This window comes from Sphaeramia orbicularis, chromosome 9 (assembly GCF_902148855.1).
Source record: "Sphaeramia orbicularis chromosome 9, fSphaOr1.1, whole genome shotgun sequence".
Classification (NCBI taxonomy): Eukaryota; Metazoa; Chordata; class Actinopteri; order Kurtiformes; family Apogonidae; genus Sphaeramia; species Sphaeramia orbicularis.
The window spans coordinates 6,379,713-6,403,693 of record NC_043965.1 but is presented as its reverse complement, the minus strand read 5'-3'; the positions used below and the strand labels follow the sequence as shown (position 1 = coordinate 6,403,693).

At 35.1% G+C, this 23,981-nt stretch overlaps 1 protein-coding gene across 1 annotated transcript in view; it reads left to right on the top strand.

Annotated features, from left to right (window-relative positions):
• LOC115425569 (ATP-binding cassette sub-family A member 2-like) overlaps nt 1–23,981 on the top strand; it is a 116,739-nt gene that overhangs the window by 3,494 nt on the left and 89,264 nt on the right. Inside the window, 12 exon segments of the mRNA XM_030143197.1 lie at nt 1,323–1,486; nt 8,602–8,723; nt 8,840–8,947; nt 9,707–9,883; nt 9,959–10,180; nt 14,593–14,945; nt 16,099–16,258; nt 17,808–17,845; nt 17,847–17,931; nt 18,015–18,182; nt 19,441–19,537; nt 21,748–21,921. Of these exon segments, the coding sequence (XP_029999057.1) occupies nt 1,323–1,486; nt 8,602–8,723; nt 8,840–8,947; nt 9,707–9,883; nt 9,959–10,180; nt 14,593–14,945; nt 16,099–16,258; nt 17,808–17,845; nt 17,847–17,931; nt 18,015–18,182; nt 19,441–19,537; nt 21,748–21,921 (1,868 nt within the window).

Genomic DNA, 23,981 nt, shown 5'->3' with positions numbered 1-23,981 from the left:
ATAAAATAAGCAACAAAATTAACAGAAACAGCCATAGTGGTCAATAAAGTGAACAAGATTGATTCAATGAAATAAAAAATTTACAAAAAAATAAATAATGTAAAAAAAAATAAGCCAAAAAAAGCCTAAAATGAAGTAAAAAAAGAATAAAAATTGAACAAAAATCAATAATAAATCAACAAAATAATAAATAACTTGAACAATATAAGCTTGACGTTTATATATTAACAATATAATAATTAAACAAATATACATAAATAAGTGTGCGAAAATATTGTTGTGTTAAAAAATGTACATGTATTGCAATTCATGATGTTGTTTTTTAAATATTTTTTGCCAGAGGAGACTACTTCTGAAATTTCCCCTTGTTGGACTAATAAAGGCTATTTATCTTATCTTATCTTATCTATCTTATCTTATCTTATCTTATCTTATCTTATTTGTCTTATTATTGTTTATTTTATCATATCTTATTTTATTTATCTTATCTTACTTTGACTTATTTTATTTTATCTTATTTATTTTTCTTATCGTATTTTGTCTTATCTTATTTTGTCTTGTTTTATTTTATCTTATTTTATTTTATCGTATCTTATTTTATCTGATCGTATTTTGTCTTATTTTATTTTATCTTATCTTATTTTATCTTATCTTATTTTGTATTATTTTATCTTATTTTATCTTATCTTGTTTAATCTTATTTTATCTTATCCATATTTTATTTATCTTATTTTAGCTTATCTTATTTTATCTTAGCCTATCTCATTTTATATCTTATTTTATTTTATTTTATTATCTTATCTTATCTTATCTTATTTTGTCTTATTTTATTTTATCTTGTTTAATCTTATTTTATATTATCCATATTTTATTTATTATCTTATTTTGTTTTATCTTACCATATCTTATCTTGTTTCATCTATATTATCTTATCTTATCTTATCTTATCTTATCTATCTTATCTTATCTTATCTTATCTTACCATATTTTATCTTATCTTATTTTGTTTTTTATTTTATTTATCTTATTTTATCTTTTCTTATCTTATCTTCTTATCTTATCTTATCTTATCTATTTATCTTATCTATCTTTTTTATTTTATTTTATCTTATTTATCTTTTCTATCTTATCTTATTATTTATCTTATCTTATCTTATCTTATCTTATCTTATCTTATCTTATCTTATCCCTTACTTCTATTAAACTTGTCTTTTTGTCTGAGTTTCGTCTGTCGATTTCCCATCAGAAATGAGTAAAAAATGTTGTTGTTACCAGAACATCAGATTTAATTGTTAACATTTGTGTGTGAATGTGTCTGTCAGGGTCACCCAGCTGCTGGAGAGGATCAGCGAGGTGGTGGAACAGAACCGGCTGTTCACCTCGGACCGACCCGGTTTGGGCAAAGAGCTGGAGAACCTGCAGCAGCACCTGGAGAGTCTGAGCTCCGCCCCTTTACCTGCAGACCACGACTTCAACAGCAGCCAAGGTCTGACACAGCTCACATTCACCACTGTCTGGAGAGAGTTTGGACGGGGGGGGGGGGGGGGGGGGGTTCTTTTTTCCGTCAGAGTATGTGCAGAGTTTTGCTGAAGATGCAGATAAATAAAGCCAGAGGCCAATTAGATTAGAGTAGATTAGATTAGGGGAGGGGAGAACTGGCCTGGTTTCCCTCCATAAAAAAAACAACACCAAAGCACACCTCTAAGCTGTTCCAAAGCTGACTGACAAAACACCTTGAATCTCACTTTATAATTTAGTAACAGGTGTACAGCGGGGGTGTCAGACGCATTTTCTTTCAGGTTCCAACATTTAGCCCAATTTGATCTGAAGTGAGTCGGACCAGTAAAATAATAGCATGATAACCTTAAAATAATGACAAATCCTAATTTTTCTGTTTGTTTTAGTGCAAAAAAATACTTTAAATAAGAAAATATTGACATTTACAAGCTATCCAAACAAAGAAGATGTGAATAACCTGAAAAAGCTGAAATTTCTTAAGAAAAATAAGTGTAATTTTAACAATATTATGCCTCAACTTATCATTTATCGGCTAAAATTTGCTTAGAGGTCTTATTTATGTCTTTGTGCATAAGAAATCAATCTAAGTGAATCCCCAAAGGAACTTTGTGTTGGTAAATGCAAGTTATGCAAATTTACAGGATTTCAGTTCTGTTCAACATGTTGATGCTCATATGAACTATGTTTTCAGCTCAAAAATGTCCAATTTCATCACAATTAATGCTATATTTTCATGTCACAAATGGTCAAGTTATATTTGAACTGAATTTACCTGAAAAACAAATATTCTATTCTTTTAGATTCCCCAGTTTTTCTTACCAGATTCTCTCCTACAATCACATGTTTTATTTTTACAGGTTCATATGGAGTATGGTGCTGATCCATCCTGCTTATGTTACGCCAATACATACATTAAGAATGTCACAGTCACTTTTTAAATCAACAGTTTTCTAATAATAAGCATTTTTATAAAGAAATAACAATTCTATATTGTTATTTCCTCTTATTCTGATGATAAACTATACAATAAATAATTGTGATCCTAGTTTTTGCACAGGGATCATTAGTGTAAACGCTGACATGGCTGCAGAGCATCAGTATGATGGGATCCACAACAACCATGTCACATCCGTCCACTGACACATTTGTGTTTTTGTGTCAGCTGTTAGTTTTAGATCCACAATACTAACATTTATGAATAAGAGGAGAATTAGCAATAGTAAGTCTATAAGTTTATTACTAATAAAGTACTGGTACTGACCAGAGCATCATGGGTAATGTCACGTCCGTCCACCAGCAAAAGTTTTCACATACACATGCTATTCCAAATCCATATTTCCAAAAATATAACTTCCACTGTCAAATAATATCAGTAGTCTGTGCACAAATGGATTAGTATTATTTCAACACAGTTCTATGCATTCTTACAACTTTTTTTTTTTTTTGACAAAAATGGCCACTCATTTGACCCCTTAAGGAAATTTTAGCTGTTATACATGTGCATTATGGATCCACAAAAACACGAAAACATTTAATAACAGGAGTATTATGGAAAATATGCGCTTAATTTCCTTTAACCTCCTCAGACCCAGGTATGGGTTTTCTGTCCACATTTGTGGACAAAAGTTTCACAACTTTATACAAAAAAAAGAAAAGAAAACTGTCCACCACAAAGGACATTCCATAAAAATTTTTAAAACTGCATCTGAAAAAAACTGTTGCATCATGATGTTTCTAATATAGGCACTGATTTAATAAAAAAACAAAAAAAGCTGGTACTTTGCTGACATTTCCTGGGTCTTAGGAGGTTAAACGTTTCAGGTTCAATATTTTCATAATTGAATTATTTTTTGCACTAAAACACAGGTGTCAAACATGCGGCCCTGGGGCCAAAGGTTCCATTCCGGCCCGCAGGATGAAAGTGCAAAAATGAACCTAAACAGTCCAGGTTGTCCAAATCATTTTGGTTCAGGTTGCACATTCAGACCAATGTGATCTGCAGTAAAATAACAACACAATAACCAATAAATAATGACAACGACAAATTTTCTTTGAGAAAAATTTAAGTGAAAAAAATAACATACACTGTGAAAATATTTACATTTACAAAACACTTTTTTCACAATAAAATGCAAATAAATACATAAATAAAAACAATGATGAACAACCCGAAATGTGCAATTTGAACAATATTCTGTCTGTTACTAAAGGTTTTGTGCATTTATGGATCCACTGTGATCTGGAGTTGTGTTAATAATAAGCTTAGATATAATATTGTAGAAATTGTTGAAATTTTAGTTCCAAACTCCAAAATTTTAACAATATTCTGCTTATTACCAAATGTTTATGCAACACTGTGTGTAAATGTACATGTATAAATAATAAGTCAAAGCATAATATTGTTAAAATTGCACTAATTTTTCTAATGAAATTTCGGTTTTTTTCAGGTTATTCACATCTTTTTGTAAAATGTAAATATTTTCCTGATTTAATTGGGGGTTTTTTTGTACTAAAACAAAATGAAAAACTTGGATTTGTCATTATTTATAGATTATTAAGTCATTATTCTACTAGTCTGGCCCACTTGAGATCAAATTGGGCTGAATATGGCCCCTGAACCAAAATGAGTTTGACAGCCCTGCACTAAAACAAAGAGAAAAGATTGGAGTTGTCATTATTTATAGGTTATTATGTTACTATTTTACTGGATATCATATTGGTCTGCATGTGACCCCTGGACCAAAATGATCTGGACTCTCTTGATTTCATAAATTAGTCCCACCGAGGAAACCCCTCCCACACATGATCAGTGGATTACAGATGTCATGAGGTTTTTACAAATGGAGAAGATCAGATGTACGTTAGCAGGATCAACCGCAAAATTCTATAAAGCATGGCAGCCTTTTGTAACGTACACAGAAACTTATAGAATGAGAACCTCATCATTACTTTAACATCAAATCACTACTCATCACCTGAGTAACTGTAGGTATTATACATTTTTAATTTCTTTTATTGTTAATTCTTCATCTTTTTTTTTATAATTGCTATTTATTTAACGATATTTTATTTATTTATTATTTTGCTTTTGCTCTGTTTTCACATCTAGAATTTGTGTGAATGCTACGTGCCTCCTGTTCATATTCCTGATGTCTTTTGGTATACAGTCATATGAAACAAATTAGGACACCTATGAAAACCTGTTTATTTTTGTAGCATTTTTAATGTATGGATATTTAATCTCAATTTTAACAATACTGAGAGATTAAAGTAATATATCTAAGCCATTAAATATGAAGAAAAGACTTTCCAAGATCTTGTGAAAATAATAAAAAAATAATAAATAATAAAAATAATAAATATTTACATGTTTATGCTTATATCTATGTTGGAGGTTAGGACTTGTGTTAAGAAGGGCAGTAAAAATGTACACACTGTATGATGCATCCATGTGAAAATCCACGTAAAAAATTGAAAACAAAAAAAACATTGATTCCTCCCACAGGCAGGATTAGACCCTTTGGTGGACCGATTTTGGCCCATGAACCTTATGTTTGACACCCTGCTTTATCAGACCTGAAAAGTGCTTTTTAAAAGACGGAAATCCTGCATACCTGTACTTAGAATTCACCCAGTGACGTGCACCACATCACACTTCAATCATAGCCTCATTGTTTCCTTTCTAATCCACTGTGTTGGTGAACAGTATACATGCATATACGTTAGTTCAGCGCCTACGATGCAGGAGGCTTTTCTGTTCTTCATGACTTGCAGTAAATAAAATGTAATAATTCACCTCCTGTCTGTGATTTTATGCAAATAGCAGCACAAACTGCAACACCTGCAGGCTGTGTGAGTCAAATGACTTAGTTTAAGTTAAAAATATTAGTCAGACCAAGTGAGTTTTGAAATAGTTTGTACAAAAAGAGCAAAAAAAGGAAAAAAAAAAAAAGAAAAGGTTTCATATATAACTTTAATTTCTCAGTGCATGCCTCTTATTTTGTTAGTTTGTTTGGTTTTTATTGATGCATTTGTTGTTAAGTGACAGCCTTTATGTACTGTATGTATTCTATTTGTGCTCTTTGGAACATTGATTTGTAGAATTTATAGTGTCCACCTGCAAAGTGGTGTTTTTTTAAATTTATTTAAAGATCTAAGTTTGTATTTATTATTAGTTACAGGACAGTGTGTATTGGCATTAGTTGCAAAGAACAAGATGCATGCACCAGATTTAGCAGAGAAGCTAATTTCCGTCTGTTGTGAAGGCAATGCAGAAATAAATAGGCTTGGAGAAATAAATAGAGGAAGAAAATGCAAAAGGGGGAATACTGAAAAGGTAAATATGACTATAAATAAAAAAAAAAGCCAATAAATTAATAAGATGTCAGATGAAAATAAAATATAGAATTAAATAAGAAACGAGATAAAATGTAAATAGAAAGCAACGCAGAGATAAATGCAGGGATAAAAATTAAATAAGGAAAAATATAAATAAGGACAAAATAGATAAATAAATGGTACAGAAATGAATTTATCAAGCCATTTTTATATTTCCGTATTTATTTTTAATATGGCGGGTTCAGTCGTCCATACTGGACAAACAACCAACTTAATAAACATCACATAGACTACAAAGTACTAATATACTGGAAAAAAAAAAAAAACATTAAACATGACAGTTATGATTCATGAAAACATTTAAGACTTTGACAAATAATGTACATCTACAGCAGTTCATGGCATATATTGTTGTATTATTTTTGACCAGATGACAATACTTTTCTGTTTTACATCTTCCATCTGTAGCTATGATGTGTCCCAATATTTTTGTCCATATAGTTTATAAACATCAATATTTCCTTAAAGTTTAATGGGAGATTTTCTTCCGAAGTGAGATGGTTAGTTGTGGTAGAAAATTATTACCTCCGCCAAGGAGGTTATGTTTTTGCCAGGGTTTGTTTGTTTGTTTGTCTGTCCGTTAGTGTGCAACATAACTCAAAAAGTTATGAACAAATTTGGATGAAATTTTCAGGGTTTGTTGGAAATGGGATAAGGAAGAAATGATTAAATTTTGGTGGTGATCGGGGGTGGGGGGGGGCCCACGGGGGGGGGGGGGGGGGGGGGGGGGGGGGCACTGATCGTTAGTGTGCAACATAACTCAAAAAGTTATGGACAGATTTGGATGAAATTTTCAGGGTTTGTTGGAAATGGGATAAGGAAGAAATGATTAAATTTTGGTGGTGATCGGGGGTGGGGGGGCCCAGGGGCCCACGGGGGGGGGCCACTGATCAGCCTTGGTGGAGGTCTGCGCTCTCTGAGTGCTTCTAGTTCTTTTCTATATCTAGATTTATCCAATTATTATCAGAGGATGAAAAATATTTTGGAAATTTAGAGATAGAATGTTTAAAATCACTGTATTAAAACCCAATTAGAGCCATTTGTACAAATTATTATTTACAGTCAGAGCACGAAAAATATTTTAGAAATTTAGAGGTAGAACATTTAAAATCATAGTCATGGATAAAAAAAAAAATTAGTGTTGAGAGAAATTAAGTAAAACTCTGATTCAGCCCTCTTCGACCACAACAATGGCTGGACATTACAGAGGAAATATATACCATGGAAAAATTAACATTTCATCTGAGGATTAAGATGAGAACTTTTAAGTGAAGATGGGAGAAACGGATCATATTCAAGGACAGAAATTCTTGATATCAGATCAGGTACGGAAAAGCAGTCGAATGCATCAGGAACAGCATTCCCCCTTGTTGTATTGTGTGAGTTTCTTTTTGTTGTTGTTGTTTTTGCACTGTAAAAATTATTTAAAATATTAAAATAAAAAGTTAAAAAAAAAAAAAAAAATACTGATTCATTTTGGAAGCTAAGATAGCAATTAGATAATAATAAATAATAATAATAATAATAATACATCACACTTATATAGTCCTTTTTTTGACACTCAGAGAAGCTTCACAAACAACCAATTAAACCAATTTAAGATAAACTAACCAATGTAATGATATTTATCCCAATAACCTCCTGAGACCCAGCAATGCATTTTGTCCTCTGTAGGGGACAAGAGTTTCACAACTTTACTTTGAAAAAAAAAAAAAAAAAAAAAAGCGCTGTCCACTCCAAAGGACATTCCATAAAAATTTTAAAATTGCATCTGAAAAAACTGTTGCATCTTGCTGATTCCAATAAAAGCAATTATTTATATAAAAAAGCCAAAACTTTTACTTTCCTGGGTCTCAGGAGGATATAAAACTATATTATTTTATTTGTCATTATTGCAGTGGTTCCCAGCCTTATTTGGCTCATGACCCCATTTTAACATCACAAATTTCTGGCGACCCCAGATATTCAAAACAGAGACATTTTTTTGCTAAAATTTATTTGTTTTTGATTATGTAGTAGTTTGCTATACTATGTTGCAAATAAACATTAATTTTAGAGGACATTTAATCTATATAATGTATATTTTTCTGGACGGAGGCAGTAAATCCAGGTGTAGATTACTGCACAAAGTGAGAATTTGATTTTCCTTGGTCAGGATATGTACAGTCAGTCCAGCTTGGATTTCCAAGGCTGACAATTAATACTGAACAAACAAGAACTCAAACTATGAATTATGAAAGAGCTGCAGCATCTGAAACCGACCACAATGAACATTTGACAGATAAACAGTACCACAGTGCTGCAGTTTCAGATTCAGAGTCTGTCATGTCTTTTATGGATTGGGATTGTCTCTGTCAACTCACCATATATTTTTTATTACTACTTTTTTTTAATCAATTACTAGAAATTTCAATTTCAATTTGAATTCCAGGCGATCCCATGTGGGGTCCTGACCCCAAGGTTGAAAAACACTGCGTTATTGTGTTGTATCCCAGACCCCTGTTAGAAAAGAAACACCTGAATTCAACGTGTCCACATACTTTTGTCCACATAGTGTATTTGTCATGGACTGGGCTCAGATGTGGACACAGGTGCAGGAGTCTGACAGGTGGAAGCTGTGAAGCCTTCATCTACTTCCTTCACTAATCTCTGCTCTCTTTTCACTGTTTTCCTCATGTGTCGCAGGTTTCGTACTTGCGAGCGTGTTGAAGAACCAGACGTCTTTCCAGCAGTTCCTGGTAAAGAACCTGTCCCTGTCGGACGCCACGGCCGGCCTGCTGCTCAACACGCCCGTCAGCCAGAGAGAGGTGAGCCGCTGACTGTTGAAGTATCACAAACATCACAACAGGATACACAACTTGAAAACCAGGTGTTTGTTACCCCCATGGATTCGTGGCGTATGACCCTGTGTGTCGTCCGGTAGGTTTACAGCCTCCTCTTTGGATCGGCTCCCAAAGACGGAGGAGGGGCTCAGAGTTTGATTCAGGGCGCCAAAGACCACAGTCCTGGAGGAAAAATACACTATCTGGAGGTAAGTTCAGTCTGTAAATAGAACTGCAGACAGTGATGGGATAAGATACCTTTAACTCAGAAAGACCTAGGGCTACTTTTGTGTCAGTTCCCAAATGAATTTTTCTCTATATTTAACCTTTCTTAAGCAATTTATCATTATTTATTACAATATTATCCTCTGTATTTTGCATTTTTTTCAGGAAAAGTTGTGTATTTTCCTATATTTAATTCACTGATTATGTAGATGTGCATAAAAGCTTCGATTAAAGTTGAGGGTTATTATTTCAAAAACAGAGAAAATGTGACTTTTTCAGCTGGAAGTAAAAACATCTCCATCCACTGTCATTTATCAGATATAGATTTGCACATCATCTGCAAAACAATGAAATTGGATGTTGTGCTTTCTACAACTGGAACCAAGGGGCAGCAAATGCAAAGAAAATAGGATCCAGAATAGAGCCCTGAGGCACCCCAAAGCCTTCACATTCAACTGTTATTATATCAGAACAGCGAAAACTGAAGAAAAAGTGACTTTTTCAGCAAAATCTATCATTAATTGACCGTAAACCCAGTGTGTCCATCCACTGTCATTGATCCAACTCCATGGGTTTTACTGGTGAATCAATGTTGTAGAAGATGACAGTGTTTCCATGGTAACTACGGAGCCTCTGAAATAAATGCTTTTTTTTTTTTTTTTGCTGAATTTCTTGCATTTTGACAAAAATTTCTGATAATCATGGTAATCTGGTAATCTGGTAATCATGCCTTGCCCCCCCAGGAGAAGGTTCTGGGTGGAGTACACAGTCTGGAAGGAGGCCTCATTCACAAAGCTTTACAAGATCCATCAAAAGCAGCCCACAGACAGGCTCTGCTCAAACTGATGTCCCGCGCTTTAGGTCTGTCCGACGTCACAGGAAACCAGAGAAACGACCAGCAGGGCCTGAAGGAGGCAGAGGTACAGCTGGCCAACATACACCATAGTATTCATGACTGTAGAAACACTGACATGACCAGTGTTTGTCTTCTACAGGGGGTCCTTCTGACTGGTGCCATGTTGGAAGTCCTAACCTGTGGGGAAGGCGGGGCTACTGAGCTCAGTAAGATCCTATTGGTCCCCGAGAAGCAGCGTCCGGTTCTTCAGACCTACCGTAATGTACTGTGCAGCGGAGGAGAAAGTCAACGGGCCGAACGCTTCAAACAGATGAGTCTGGAACTGAGGGATCAGATCAACACACAGAGTGTCACTGAGAAGGTACAGACGCCCACAAAAGATCAGCACTGGATTATGTTCAAGGTCCTTTTTGTTTGTGAATATCAATAAAAATGAATTATATGTGGTTACGTCTTTGAATTCTGTGGAGGCTCTTTACTAGTCCTGGGAGATTTCAGTTTAATCCCTAGAAATTATAATGGAATCTGTCCAGATATTGAACGTAGTTATTTTTACTGTCATTTTTTTCAGATGATAAAATTATGTGACTATTTCAATTCCTTTAAGTTTATTTATTTAACCTTTATTTAACCAGGTAAGAAGATGTTAACCTGCGTACTATCCTCGGTGTTAATTTGACCCCATTCAATGTTTGTCATTTAAAAAATAGTTCACTTTTGTTTTTGTTTTTTTGCTTCGTATTTCATGACTTTTCCTACCGTAAATTCCAGACTATAAGCCGCTACTTTTTTCCCACGCTTTAAACACTTCGGCTTATACTCCGACGCGGCTTATACGACGATTTTCCCTTATTGCCACCTGCCACACCCAGGGAAGAATCTGTCTATTGTTAGCAGGTATGCAGGAATGGGTAACATTAACAACTTAACCTTTATAAAGTTAATATTAACACACACAAAAGGGGAACTTTTAAGGAAAAATAGTAAACCTTCAAATGTTAATATTGTTTCACAAATATACAAAACAAAACTCTGAATGAAAACACCCAATAAAGCTCTCCAGAGACCGTCATAAATTTAAAGCATCTCAGAATTAATGCACGTCGTGCGTAATGTTAAATGAAAATGATATTACAACAGACGTAATTACTTGTTTTTAATATATTTTAAAAATAAATTAAAAGTCCTACTCTAACGAAAAACAAAAATTGTTCACTTTCAAGTGTCTTTCAAGTCATTTTAAGTCCGTGAATCCACAGGGCGCAAAAGCAAGTCAACTGGCAAATCCAAAGGAAACCCCGATAAGTCCACCGACAAAAAAAAGAAAGAGAAAATGTGCTTTTATTACTATCCTTTTATTGCCTCGTTTTTTGTCTTTTGTTTTTTAATCATCATATTAACAACGAATCAACCTATAGATATGACAGCAAGCTCACACATATCAGACCCATTTACATACAGGGAAGAATTTCATTTGAACTCAAAGAAAACCTTTATCCAATTACCGTCCAGTTTTGACGCAATGAAAAAAAAGGTTCCACTCGGTTCCATAGACTCCCATAGAAGCCAGGCTTCAACGGGGAAATGCACTGACCATAGATCGTATGAGGAAACAGCGCAACGGGAATGTATGAGAAGTGAACAACATGGAGTCTGATGATTTGTGATAAAGCTGATTCTGAACCAACTCGTCTGTGAGATGAACGTGTTTTAACACATGTGTAGTCAATGAAATGTCAACACAACCAAACAGATTTAACCATTTAATTTTGGTAATGATAGGGGAAGCTGGGCTTCTCTTCCAGTCTATGTGAAATCACCACTGGTGGACACCCGCGGCTTGTAAACCAGCGCGGCTTATACGTGTATAAAATTGATTTTCTGTCTAAAATTAGGGTCTGCGACTTATATTCAGGTGCGGTCTATAGTCCAGAATTTACGGTAATTTGATGAGGACAACTGATTAAGCATTATATGTCATGTTGATATTTTTTCAATGTGCTGAACACATACTGCACACATTGGTCTTCCTCTGGGGTCAGTTTGAGGCCAAGTGGTTTTAGCTGTGGAAAACTTTTTTTTTAGTTAACTTTCTTTATTGGAAGTAATTTCACAGGCATGACAGTCCAATGTGATAAAAAGGACTAACATTCTTTCATTTTTCTTTTAATCCCTCCTACAATCCCACCCTACCCAAAAGAAGACAGTGTTTAATGTAAATCCAATATTGACAAGTAATCAGTACAGAATAGATACAACAATTGTCTAACTAACAAAACAAAACAAAAAAGTAGCTAAAATCAAACAAATAAACAAACAAAAAACAAACAAAACGGGGGGGGGGCGGCTCAGTCATCACGATCAGACGAAGATGTCGAGAATTCAATAGAATTTAAGAGGTCTCCAAGTTTTTTCAAATGACTTTAAGGAGCCATTGAGGGAAAATCTAAGCTTATTGATCCTTTTGAGTTGATCCATAACGGGGGTGGGAAAACAACTATTCCCACCAGAACTTTGATTCTTCTGCTGGTGTGGGCATGTGGGAAAACACTGGACATGTGAACTCCTGCCAAAATGAGGAAGTCAATGTAGGCTTGGAGTTATCACTAAGTACACATGCCTCCCCTCTAAAATTTTGATCTCAAGTGCAATGTAAGTAAGAACAAAAATTAACAAAGTGCCTGATGCAAGAACTTGGTCAACAATTTTCTGTAAATCATTTACTGGAGGCAAATATCCCTGCGGTCAGATTGACTCCAAGGGTAAAATGTGTTAGTAATATTTGAGGATAATAGAAGGGTTTAGTCCACAGATGTCAAACATGCGGCCCAGGGGCCAAAATATGGCCCGCTAAAGGATCCAGTCTGGCCCTTGGGAGGAATTTATGAAATGCAAAAATAAATATTAAGAAATTAACAATCATTTTAGTTCAGGTTTCACACGCAGACCAATTCAATCTCCAGTAGGTCAGACCAGTAAAATACTATCATAGTAATCTATAAATGCTCACAACTCCACATTTTTCTCTTTTCAAATGTAAGTATTTTCATGTATTTACACTAAAACAAAGTATAATTTCTCAAAAAATGTGACTAATCTGAACAAATATGAACGACCTTAAATGTCTTAAGAAAAATAAGTGCAGTTTTAACAATATTCTGCCTGATACTAAATGTTTAGTATTTGTAGATCCACTGTGATCTGTACGTTATCATGGACATGTGGAAATGATAAACTGAGGAAGAATATTGTTAAAACTACACTTATTATTTCAGTTTGTTAAAATTTTCACATTGTTTGAAAGGACAGTTTGTAGATGTAATATTTTCGTTGTTTAATTTGACTTTTTTCACTGTAAAATATAGAGAAAAGTTTGGAGTTGACATTATTTATTATTATTATGTTATTATTTTACTGGTTCGGCCCACTGCAGATGAAATTTAGCTGAATGTGGCCCCTGAACTAAAATGAGTTTGACACCCCTGGTTTACTCAGTAAGAAAACATTCTTATTTATAATAATAATAATGACCTGGCAAAGGCAAAGCCTCTAGAGGGGGAGTGGATCACAGAACGTACAGCCAGAACGACATTAAAATGACAAATGACATGACCAAAAAAATAAATAAATAAACAGACCTCCGCCAAGGCAGATCAGTGGGCCCCCCCGTGCACCCCCCCCCTCCTTGTGCCAGTATCAACATTTCCTGAAATTTTCATCCAAATCCATCCATAACTTTTTGAGTTATCTTGCATATGGACAGACAGACAGACGGGCAAACAGACAAACCAATGCCGGCAAAAAAATAACCTCCTTGGCGGAGGTAAAAATACAAGGTGATTAACCCTTTCATGCGTGAATTATGAGAACCTTAATGGGTCAAAACACAGTAATGTGCAGTCAGAGAGCGAACTTTAATTGATTGCCATTCCAACATTTATTTCAATATAAAGTAGCTCCTTGTTTTGGATAATCCCTTATGGTCCAACTAAAGCAAAAACGAATTTAAAAGTAAAAATGTGAGTCAGATTGTCTCTAAAATGTCCCGTTAGAGAGATTTTGAATACCATGTTTTGACCCTAATCAAGATATTTTTCCTGAGTGTTTTATTCCTCTTTAGGCATGAAAAAAACGATGCGATTTAAATTTTTTTTATGAACCTATTTCTCATGGAGTTGCAAAAATATCCACTCAGTTGGACACCATGCATTTAATTTTTGAAGCAAAGAAACATGTATTTACTGATATACTGAATGAAAACTATGAAATTGTTTTTTTAAATGCTGCTAATCTGATGTTTTGTCACATTTTCATACTCTAATTAGTTATTACTCACTATATGGAGATAATATGAAAAAAACAAAACAAAACTACAGTCTAATAACAATAACAAGCAATTGATTTACACTCAAACATGTTAGTGCAGATCAGGTTTATCAAGAACAGCAAAGTTACAGTAATGGTATGAATTGCAATGTATGGGATGATGCATAAGTGTCCACTGTGTCGGCTGATATGGAACTAAAACAATAAAATCCATGAATATACAAGAGAACAGTTTTGAATAGCTGTCCACTGTAGTGACCACTATGCATGAAAGGGTTAAAAAGACTTTAAAACTAAAGAACAAAGCAGACATAAAAGACACTTAATCAGCAGCGTGTCTATTCAGATGTCCATGGTAATTTCTTAAATGCAGACATTGTGATAAAATTGTCCACTTTCAGTCTTTTTTTTCTTTAAGCTAATGAAGTAATTCCATTCTCGCTCCAGCTCCATCTGGAACAGCCCAGCTCCCTGGTCCCTCTGTCCCAGTCCCACCTCGGGGCTTTACTGAAGGACCTGGCCGACGTGGAGCGGCTCCTCAAGGACGTGGACCTCCTCTCCAGCCTGGCCCGCCTGCTGCCCAAAGGGGCCTGTGCGGGTCGAAACGCCCCCTCCCCTACCAACACCACGTGGCCTCTGAACGCCACCACCTGGGGCCCGAACACGACGGACGTCCCCGGTGAGGAGGGCGAGGACGGAGCGGGGAAAGGGAAAGAGAACGCAGACAACCCTCACTCTCAGTTTTCAGCCTTTGTGCAGCTGTGGGCCGGACTTCAGCCGATCCTGTGTGGAAACAACAGGTCAGTGTCGACATCAGGGGTGTCAAACATACGGACCACAGACCAAAACTGGCCCACCAAAGGGTCTAGTCTGGCTTGTTGGATGAATTTGCAAGATATTAACAGTCAGGTGTGTCAAACTTGTTTTAGTTCAGGGGTCACATTTAGCCCAATTTGACCTCAAATAGGTCAGAACAGTAAAAAAAAGAGCAGAAAACCTATAAATGATAATGAGAATAATAATCTATTTGTTTTAGTGGAAAAAAAAACCTCTATTAAATTATGAAAATATTTACATTCACAACCTATCCAAACGTAAAAGATATGAATAACCAAAAGAACTGACATTTTTAGGAAAAATAAGTGCAATTTTAACAATATTATGCCTCAACTCATCATTTACAGTTGCAGAAAAATTATTAGACCCCCCTTGTTTTCTTCAATTTCTTGTTTATTTTAATGCGTGGTACAACTAAAGGTACATTTGTTTGGACAGATATAATGAAAACAACAAAAATAGCTCATAGTAGTTTCATTTCAGAGCTGATATCTATCCATTTTCCATGTTTTTTTGATAATTACCAAAATCACTTCAGTTCTTCCATCAGTATCTATGGCATTGTACTGACAAAAACAGTGCTTGGCTAATGCAAAGGTGGTCTAATAATTTTTCCACGACTGTATTAATAATGATAACTCCAAATTTTTCTCTTTCACTTAGTCCAAAAAAATTAAATAATGAAATGATGTCCATCCATCCATTATCCATTATCCTCCGCTTTATCCGGGGCCGGGTTGCGGGGGTAACAGTCTAACCAGGGATGCCCAGACTTCCCTCTCCCAGACACCTCCTCCAGCTCTTCCGGGGGGACCCCGAGGCGTTCCCAGGCCAGCCGAGAGACATAGTCTCTCCAGCGTGTCCTGGGTCTTCCCCGAGGTCTCCTCCCTACATGAAATGATGTATATTAACATATTATAATGTGATTGAGGTGTGATGTGATAGACGTCTAATATGGTCTAATATTTTTTTCCGCGACTGTAATTAAACCCCTTGAGTTCTAGCTAAAAGTACATGTTTCATTTCTAATCCTCTGTGGTCATGAAAACTCCAACATTAGAATATGATTTAACACATAAACTGACCTGAATGTCCTCTAACCCTTTGCTTTTACAGGATCATCGAGCCAGAAGCATTGAAACAGGGCAACATGAGTTCTTTAGGATTCACCAGCAAAGAACAGAGGAATCTGGGCCTACTGGTTCACCTGATGACTGCAAATCCCAAGATCCTCTACTCCCCCATCGACTCGGATGCAGATAAAGTCATTCAGAAAGTGAGTGCGGTGTTTGTCGCCAGTTTATCAGTAAAACTGTTGCCTTTTTTCACAGAGGAATAAATGCGTATAAAGGAAATGGAAACACCTTTCACAAATAATTCTGAAGCAGTGGACATTAAAGTCACATGATCAGCTGTTTGACTGTGTCTTCCAGATAAACAGATAAATAATAAACATGTCTGGTCCAACGGTGTGTGGACAAAAACAATAAAGAACCTAAATTATTCATCTATATCATCATTCAGGCCAATTTGATCTGCAGTGGGCCAGACCAGTAAAATAATAACAATGAAAAAAGTAAAATTATGTTATTTGTGTATGTTAATTATGTTATTACATCTACAAAGTTTCCTTAAAAATTCTAATAACATGAACAACTTGAATTGTCTTAAGAAGAACAAGCGTAATTTTAACAATATTATGCCTCAGTTTTATCAGTTTATCATTTACACATGTGCATTACGATTGCAAAAAAGATTTAGCAAAAGGCAGAATATTGTTAAAAATGCATTTCCTTTTCTTAAGACATTTCCGTTTGTTCATATTTGTTCAGGTTATTCACATTTTTTTATAAAAAATATAGTTTGGTAATGTAAACATTTTCATGTAATTTTCCTTTTTTTACACCAAAAAAATAAAGAGAACATTTGGGGTTGTCATTATTTATAGGCTATTATGATAATATTTTACTGATTTTGACCCATTTGAAATCTAATTGGACTACATGTGTCTGTATGTGGAACCTGAATTAAAATGATTTTGACACCACTGATTGGTAATATCTTAAATTTAATTTTTGCATTTCACAAATTCATCATTTACCACTATATTATTACAAATAATTTTACAAACAAGACAAAAAAAAGATGAATAACATCAGTCTCTCCAATAATATATAAAAACATTAGGTAATCTATTACAATGAGTAGATTCTGCACAATGAAAATATAAAATTTATAATAAGGAATTGCCTTGACAAAATGAGCAGAATGGAAATATAATTGAATAAATAAATAAATAAATAAAATGAAAAAAAAAAGTTAAAAATGGAAAAAAAATGAATAAATAAAGTAGAAAAATAAATAATATGTAAAAAGCTAATAATTCAATGAATAAAATATATGTAAAAACAATAAAATTGAGGGTTCCATATTTTCAAACTTTATTTTTTGTTCTTTTTTGAATTTCAGCATATATGTTCTTCTTTCGAGAGGAAGGTTTGCTAACATCTGTCTCAACCACTGACATTTTAGATGAAAACAACAAAATGCTCTGCTTCTTCTCTTTATCAGAGCCAGTAATAATGTACAGCGCCACCTATTTTCAACACAACACAGCCGACATTATTCCCTCCAAACCAGTTTATGCAAATGTGTGTATTTTGCATTTTCGTCTAAAGTTTGCCTTTAATTTGTTTGTTGTTCTATTTATGACCAGCAGCTGCTTTGTAGATATCTGCAGGTAGTTGAAGGACTGACAGATGGAATTAGAAACCAGCTGAAAGCATATGGAAATCCAGCTGACCTCAGTGTGTTCCTCTCCGCAGGCAAATGAGACGTTTGCCTTTGTTGGGAACGTGACCCAACAGGGTTTGGTTGAACATCTCGGCTCAGCTGAGGACGTTTGTGGAGGAGGGTCGTCTGCACAGCCAGCTGCTGTGGCTGCAGCAGGTCAGTCGGTCTGAGGTGATGGCGGACGGTGTGTCAGCGTGTCCGGTGTGCACCACTTCTACTCACTGTTGTCTCGTCCTCAGCTTTCCTCTGAGCTTCGGCAGCACCCGGAGCTGTTGAACGACACAGACAGCGAGCTGATGCAGGGTCTGATGGAGGGAAACTACAGCCTCCCAAACACCTCCACCCTCCTGGAGCAGCTGGACACCATCGACAACGCCGCCTGTGGATGGACGCGCTTCATGTCCAAGGTTCGGAGTCTGAAGAAAGACAGCCAGTCCATAAAAATACAAGTGGTTCCAGTCACAACAAACCCCGCCCCTCACACATATTGTAGCTTATTTTGGCATCGATCCAGCTGATGTCATCATGTCTATGCATGTGCTGATGTCAGCATATCAGTTGACTCTATATATGTGCCGAGTTTGAAGTAAATTGAAACAAAATTAATGTTTTTGTAGACATTTGAAATTCCGCCCATTATAAGTAAATGGGAGAAAAAAAGTTAAAAAATTCCTAAAAAAATTGAAACTTTGACGTATGTTTCCCAAAATGTAATGACATCTATCCTGAGTCACTGGCAATCTATAAACCAAATTTGGTTTGAATTCAACCAATCGTTTTGCTGCTACAGACATTTGAAATTTTGCCTATTGTAAGTAAATGGGAGAAGAAAAAGGTTTTAAAAATTCCTAAAAAATTGAAACTTTGACCTACTTTTCCCAAAATATACTCAGATCTATTCTGGGTCACTGGCAATCTATAAACCAAATTTGGTATGAAATTCAACCAATAGTTTTGTTGCTAGAGTGTTAACAAACAAACTAACAACCAAACAAAGAAACAAACACAAAACAAACCGAACCAAAAACTATAAATAAACAAGAAAAGCACTCAGAGAGCGCAGACCTCTGCCAAGACAGATCTGCCCCCCCACCCCAATCACCACCAAAATGTAATAATTTCTTCCTTGTGCCAGCATCAACATTTCCTGAAAATTTCATGAAAATCAGTCCATAACTTTTTGAGTTATCTTGCTAACAAACAAACAAACAAACAAACACGCAAACACACAAAGCAAAGCGATCACAATACCTCCTGGCGGAGGTAATGTGAGGTAATGCGGTGTCCTCAGGTTCTGAAACGAGTACAAGAGACCATAAGTAGGTTCTGATCCAACGACCTCAGCCTGCAAGAGTAGGTATAGGGAAAAAACAAGTCACAGAAAGTGACAACGTTCAAAACAAGACGTCCTAAATGTTTAGTATGAGGACTCAGAGACAGACTGAAAATGAATTTTACAGTTTGTGTTTTAATAAAACTGTCAGAGACATTTACAGTATTATCTATTCTGTCATTCAGACAGTTTCGAAACAGGAAAAGGCAAAGAAACAGGATCCTATTGACTCAGACAAACCAGCAGACTCTGCAGAAATCCAATACGACACTTCCCAGTCCTTTCATTTCTGTTGTAGAACTTTGTGTCTGTCTTTGTCCTTTCGCTTCCAGGTCAGCGTTGACATTTTCAAGGGTTTTCCTGACGAGGACAGTATTGTCAACTACACCCTGAACCAGGCCTACCAGGACAATGTGTCTGTGTTCGCCAGTGAGTCGTCTTTTTGTACCTGTGGGGGGGGGGGTGGGGGTGGGGGGTGTCAGATGGTCACACTGGGATGATTGTGTCCATATACAGGAAGTTAAACACTGTAATAAAGTACTTTATTAATCCCAGGGGGAAATTATTGTGTGCTACAGTTGCTCCATTCAATTTATATTTAAAAAAAAAAAAAAAAAAAGATTACAAGTACAATATGGACCTGACCAGGGGTGTCAAACTCATTTTCTTCCAGGGCAACATTCAGCCCGATTTAATCTGCAGTGGGCCGGACCAGTACAATAATAACAAGACAGCCAATGAATAATAACAACTCCAAATTGTTTTAGTGCAAAAAATGACATTCAGTTATGCCAATATTTACATTTACAAACTATCCAAACAAAAAGGATGTGGATAACCTGATAAACATGAAATTTGTTAAGAAATATAAGTGCAATTTTATCAATATCGTGCTTCAACTTATCATTCATACACATGCATTACTGATCCGATCTACAAATACAAAAAACATTTAGTAACAGGCAGAATATTGTTAAAATTGCACTTAATTTTCTTTTAATTAATTGAAGATTTTTTTTGTTTAATTCAAGATTTTTTTTTACTTAATTGAAGGTTTTTTTTTGCTTAATTTAAGATTTTTTTTTACTTAATAGAAGATTTTTTTTTGTGCTTAATTCAAGATTTTTTTTTACTTAATAGAAGATTTTTTTGCCTTAATTCAAGATTTTTTTTCACTTTATTGAAGATTTATTACGTTTTTTTTGACATTTCATGTTGTTCATATTTGTTCCGGTTATTCACATTGTATTGTTACAAGATAGTTTGTAAATGTAAATAGTTTCATAATTTAATGTTAGTTTTTGCACTAAAACAAAGAAAAAAATTTGAAGTTGTTAATTCTAAATTTTTTGCGTAATTCAAGATTTTTTGCTCAATTTAAGATTTGTTTTGGCTTAATTCAAGATTTTTTTTTTTTTTACTTAATTGAAGATTTTTTTGGCTTAAATCAAAAAGACTTTTTTGTCTTAAATTCATCCCGTGGGCTGGATTGGAACCTTTGGCGGGCTGGTTTTGGTCCCCGGGCCGCATATTTGACACTTGTGTACTAGACAATATATTATCAATATGATAATTGAAGAAATATACATAAATAAGTGTGTAAAAATATTATTGTGTTAGAATTATGTGGTTATAATGATATCTTCACAAAAATAACCCCTACTCTGACTAAAGGTTTGTTCGGAAAACATATTCATCAATATTGTGATTATTTTCTGGAGTTAAATGTTTTTAACCCTGTAAAGTCTGAACCATTAAATTATGGACAGAAAATTCTAGTTCTTTGAAACTGGAGCCTTTATTGGTCCTTCTGAACAACCCAAAAAACTTTTGTTTTTAAATATCAATTTCCACACGTGAGTTTTATTTTTGTATCATATTTGAAACATCTGGTCCAGTGCTCACATATTATTTTTGAACAAACAAAAACATAATATAACATAAACACGTCTAACAAATTGCTAATTCCTTTTCAAAACTGCCAAAGTTCTTCCTCCTTCCTCATTAATGACAGTCTTGTAGTGTCACTGGAAAGGCCTCTGGTGAATGAATCCCTCCCCTGGTGGATTTTCTGTGTATTGCATGTATCTAATTGTATACATCAGGTTTTTCTTTGTTTTTTTTTTTCCAGACATCTTTATTAATTTTAAGTTTGGAACATTGAGAAACACAAATAGACAGAAGAAAAGAAAAAGAGGATAAACAGAAAACAAACAACAAAAAAGAACATATACACGATCAGTCAATCAAACATAGGAAAATAGATGATTTTCGCTGGAAAAAAATGCAAAATTCAGAGGAATATTATAATAAATGGTGATAAATCATGTAGGAAAGGTTAAATAGAGAAAAATTCCTTTGGGAACTGCCACAAACGTCACACTGGGTCATTATGGGTTAAATCTCACCTTTTTTTAATCTATACAGGTCTTCTATGCAGATTGTTCTGAATAGTCAGTCTTTGATCGTCTAATCAAATGTCAGGAAAATGCCGACATATTGTACGCCTGTTAGATGAGAGGATAGACACTTCCTCCTCAGAGTCTCAGTTTGAGCGTTTACATAATGTATCATCTAAAACTTGTCTTTTGAAGCCACCAGGACACGGCTCATCTAACATTTGTTTTTTTTCCTCTTAGGTGTCATCTTCCAGACTAAGAAGAACGGCTCGCTGCCTCCACATGTCCTGTACAAAATCAGACAAAACTCCAGTTTCACCGAAAAAACCAATGAAATCAGACGAGCCTACTGGCGCCCCGGGCCCAACACCGGTGGGAAGTTCTACTTCCTGTATGGATTTGTGTGGATCCAAGGTAAACAAGCAATACATTATAATATAATACGACCCACAGAGCAGGAGGGAGAAGGAGGCTTAAATGACCTTTCCAATAATCACAAAACATCAATCCACGACTGAAGACGGAAATCTCCTCCTGTTTTGCTCTTTATTTATGGAGCCTCTGAACGTCCAAATGGGTCAAATCTGATGACCATGAAAAGATGAAGAACTGTATTTTACATCAGTCATTGCGTTACGCCCCAGCTAAGGGACCCTAGGACATAACATGCAATAGAGTGGACACCTTTCCTCACTCCCAAGCCACAGAGAAAAACCATGTACGTGGGTTGTGCATGTTAACGAAAAAGTGATTTATTTACAAAGTGAAAACTGAACAAAAAGGCAACTGAAACTTCAGGGTGAGCTCTGGCCAAAATAACAAACAAAACTTTCTAACATAAAAAAATGAAGTTCACCTGCAAAGAAAAGAAACCAAAACACAGAGGCTAACCTTCCTTACCAAAACAGGAGAAAACAGACCAAAGACAAAGGCAGCCCACCCCTACTGCTGATACCACCCACTAACACAATGAAGGCGGGGTTGGGAGTGGAGGAAACGGCGACCCTGGTCCGGCCCAACTCCGCGCTCTTTATTGGTCCACCTCCGGCACTTGGTCCAATCCGGGTGCGGGATCTGGCGTCGCACCTGTAACACATTAGCCACTCATACACAGAAAAAAGGACACACCCACAGAGTGACACCAGACCCACCTATTACACACCTATAACACATTGACATGTATTGATAAAATTAGTTGATCAACAGGTATTAAACCGTTTAAATCAGTGGATTCTTTTGTCCAGTGGCAAGAAACATTCACTTCATCATCTTTCAGTATCTGTTAGGTACAGTTTATCTGAATCATGTGCACTTATGCACCCGGAGTAACTGAAGCATTACATTTATTAATATAATAATAATTTAAACTGGTTTGAGGTTCATTATAATTATTCTGTTTCAAAACATTAGATTTCAAAGGTAATTAATTCGCCTCTTTAGTTTGACCAATTCACATCCTATAGAGTAAATTAGATTACATTAACCGTCTGGTATCCTGTCCACCAAGGCCCTTACTAAGCACCAAGTGGGCCTTTTTGGCACACTTGTGGAATAATGTCAAAAAAATTTTCATACAGTTTGTTTTTAATTCTTTTACACTTTTTTCTATTTCATCAACTTGAGCCATAAATAAAAATACCAAATACTCAATAATTGTCACATTTTTTAACCCTTTAAATGCCGTGTTTGTAATGTAAACAAACCATTTTTTGGATGCAAAAAACACAAAAAAATAAATTTTTTTTCAATATACTACATAAAAAGTGGATCACATATTATTTGATTTTTTCATCCTGGCATATGTCAGTGATTAACTCCAACATCGGTTAATTTGCATTATTATTTTTGGCGCTAGGTCAAATGTTCAAAAATACTAGCATCTGTCACCAAGTGTGCCAAAAAGGCACACCTATAAATCAAACTATTAAATATTATATATGATTTATTTTTCTGCTTTATTTGCTTTTATTTTTGTAAATCAAGGTCAACCCTAATCATACACATCAAATAATCATTCATTTTATTTTTTTAACCCTTTAAACGATCTGTTTCATCGTGATGTCACTACATTTTTTGCAAAAACACAAAACATGTTTTGTTTTGTTTTTTCAAATACAAAATACTAAAAATTGGATTACATATTATTTGATTTTTGCAGCCTGGCATATGCCAATGATTAACAGCAACATTAAGAACGTTAATAAATTAATTTAGACCCTCCCTCTCAAATGAAGCCCAGATATCAGTAAAAGCAGGATTTATGCCTTAATGGCTTTGGATCAAAAACAGTGGTTATATGGAAGAAATAGTGCGTTTTAGGCACATTTGGGAGACAGATGATAGTCTTGTAATTTTCTTTTGTTTACAATGTGCAAATTTTAGTTGGTGGCCAGAATTTTAAAGATCATGCACAAATGAACAACTTTTGAATTCTAACCTTATTTAAATTGTGAAAATATATGAAGTTTTTTAAC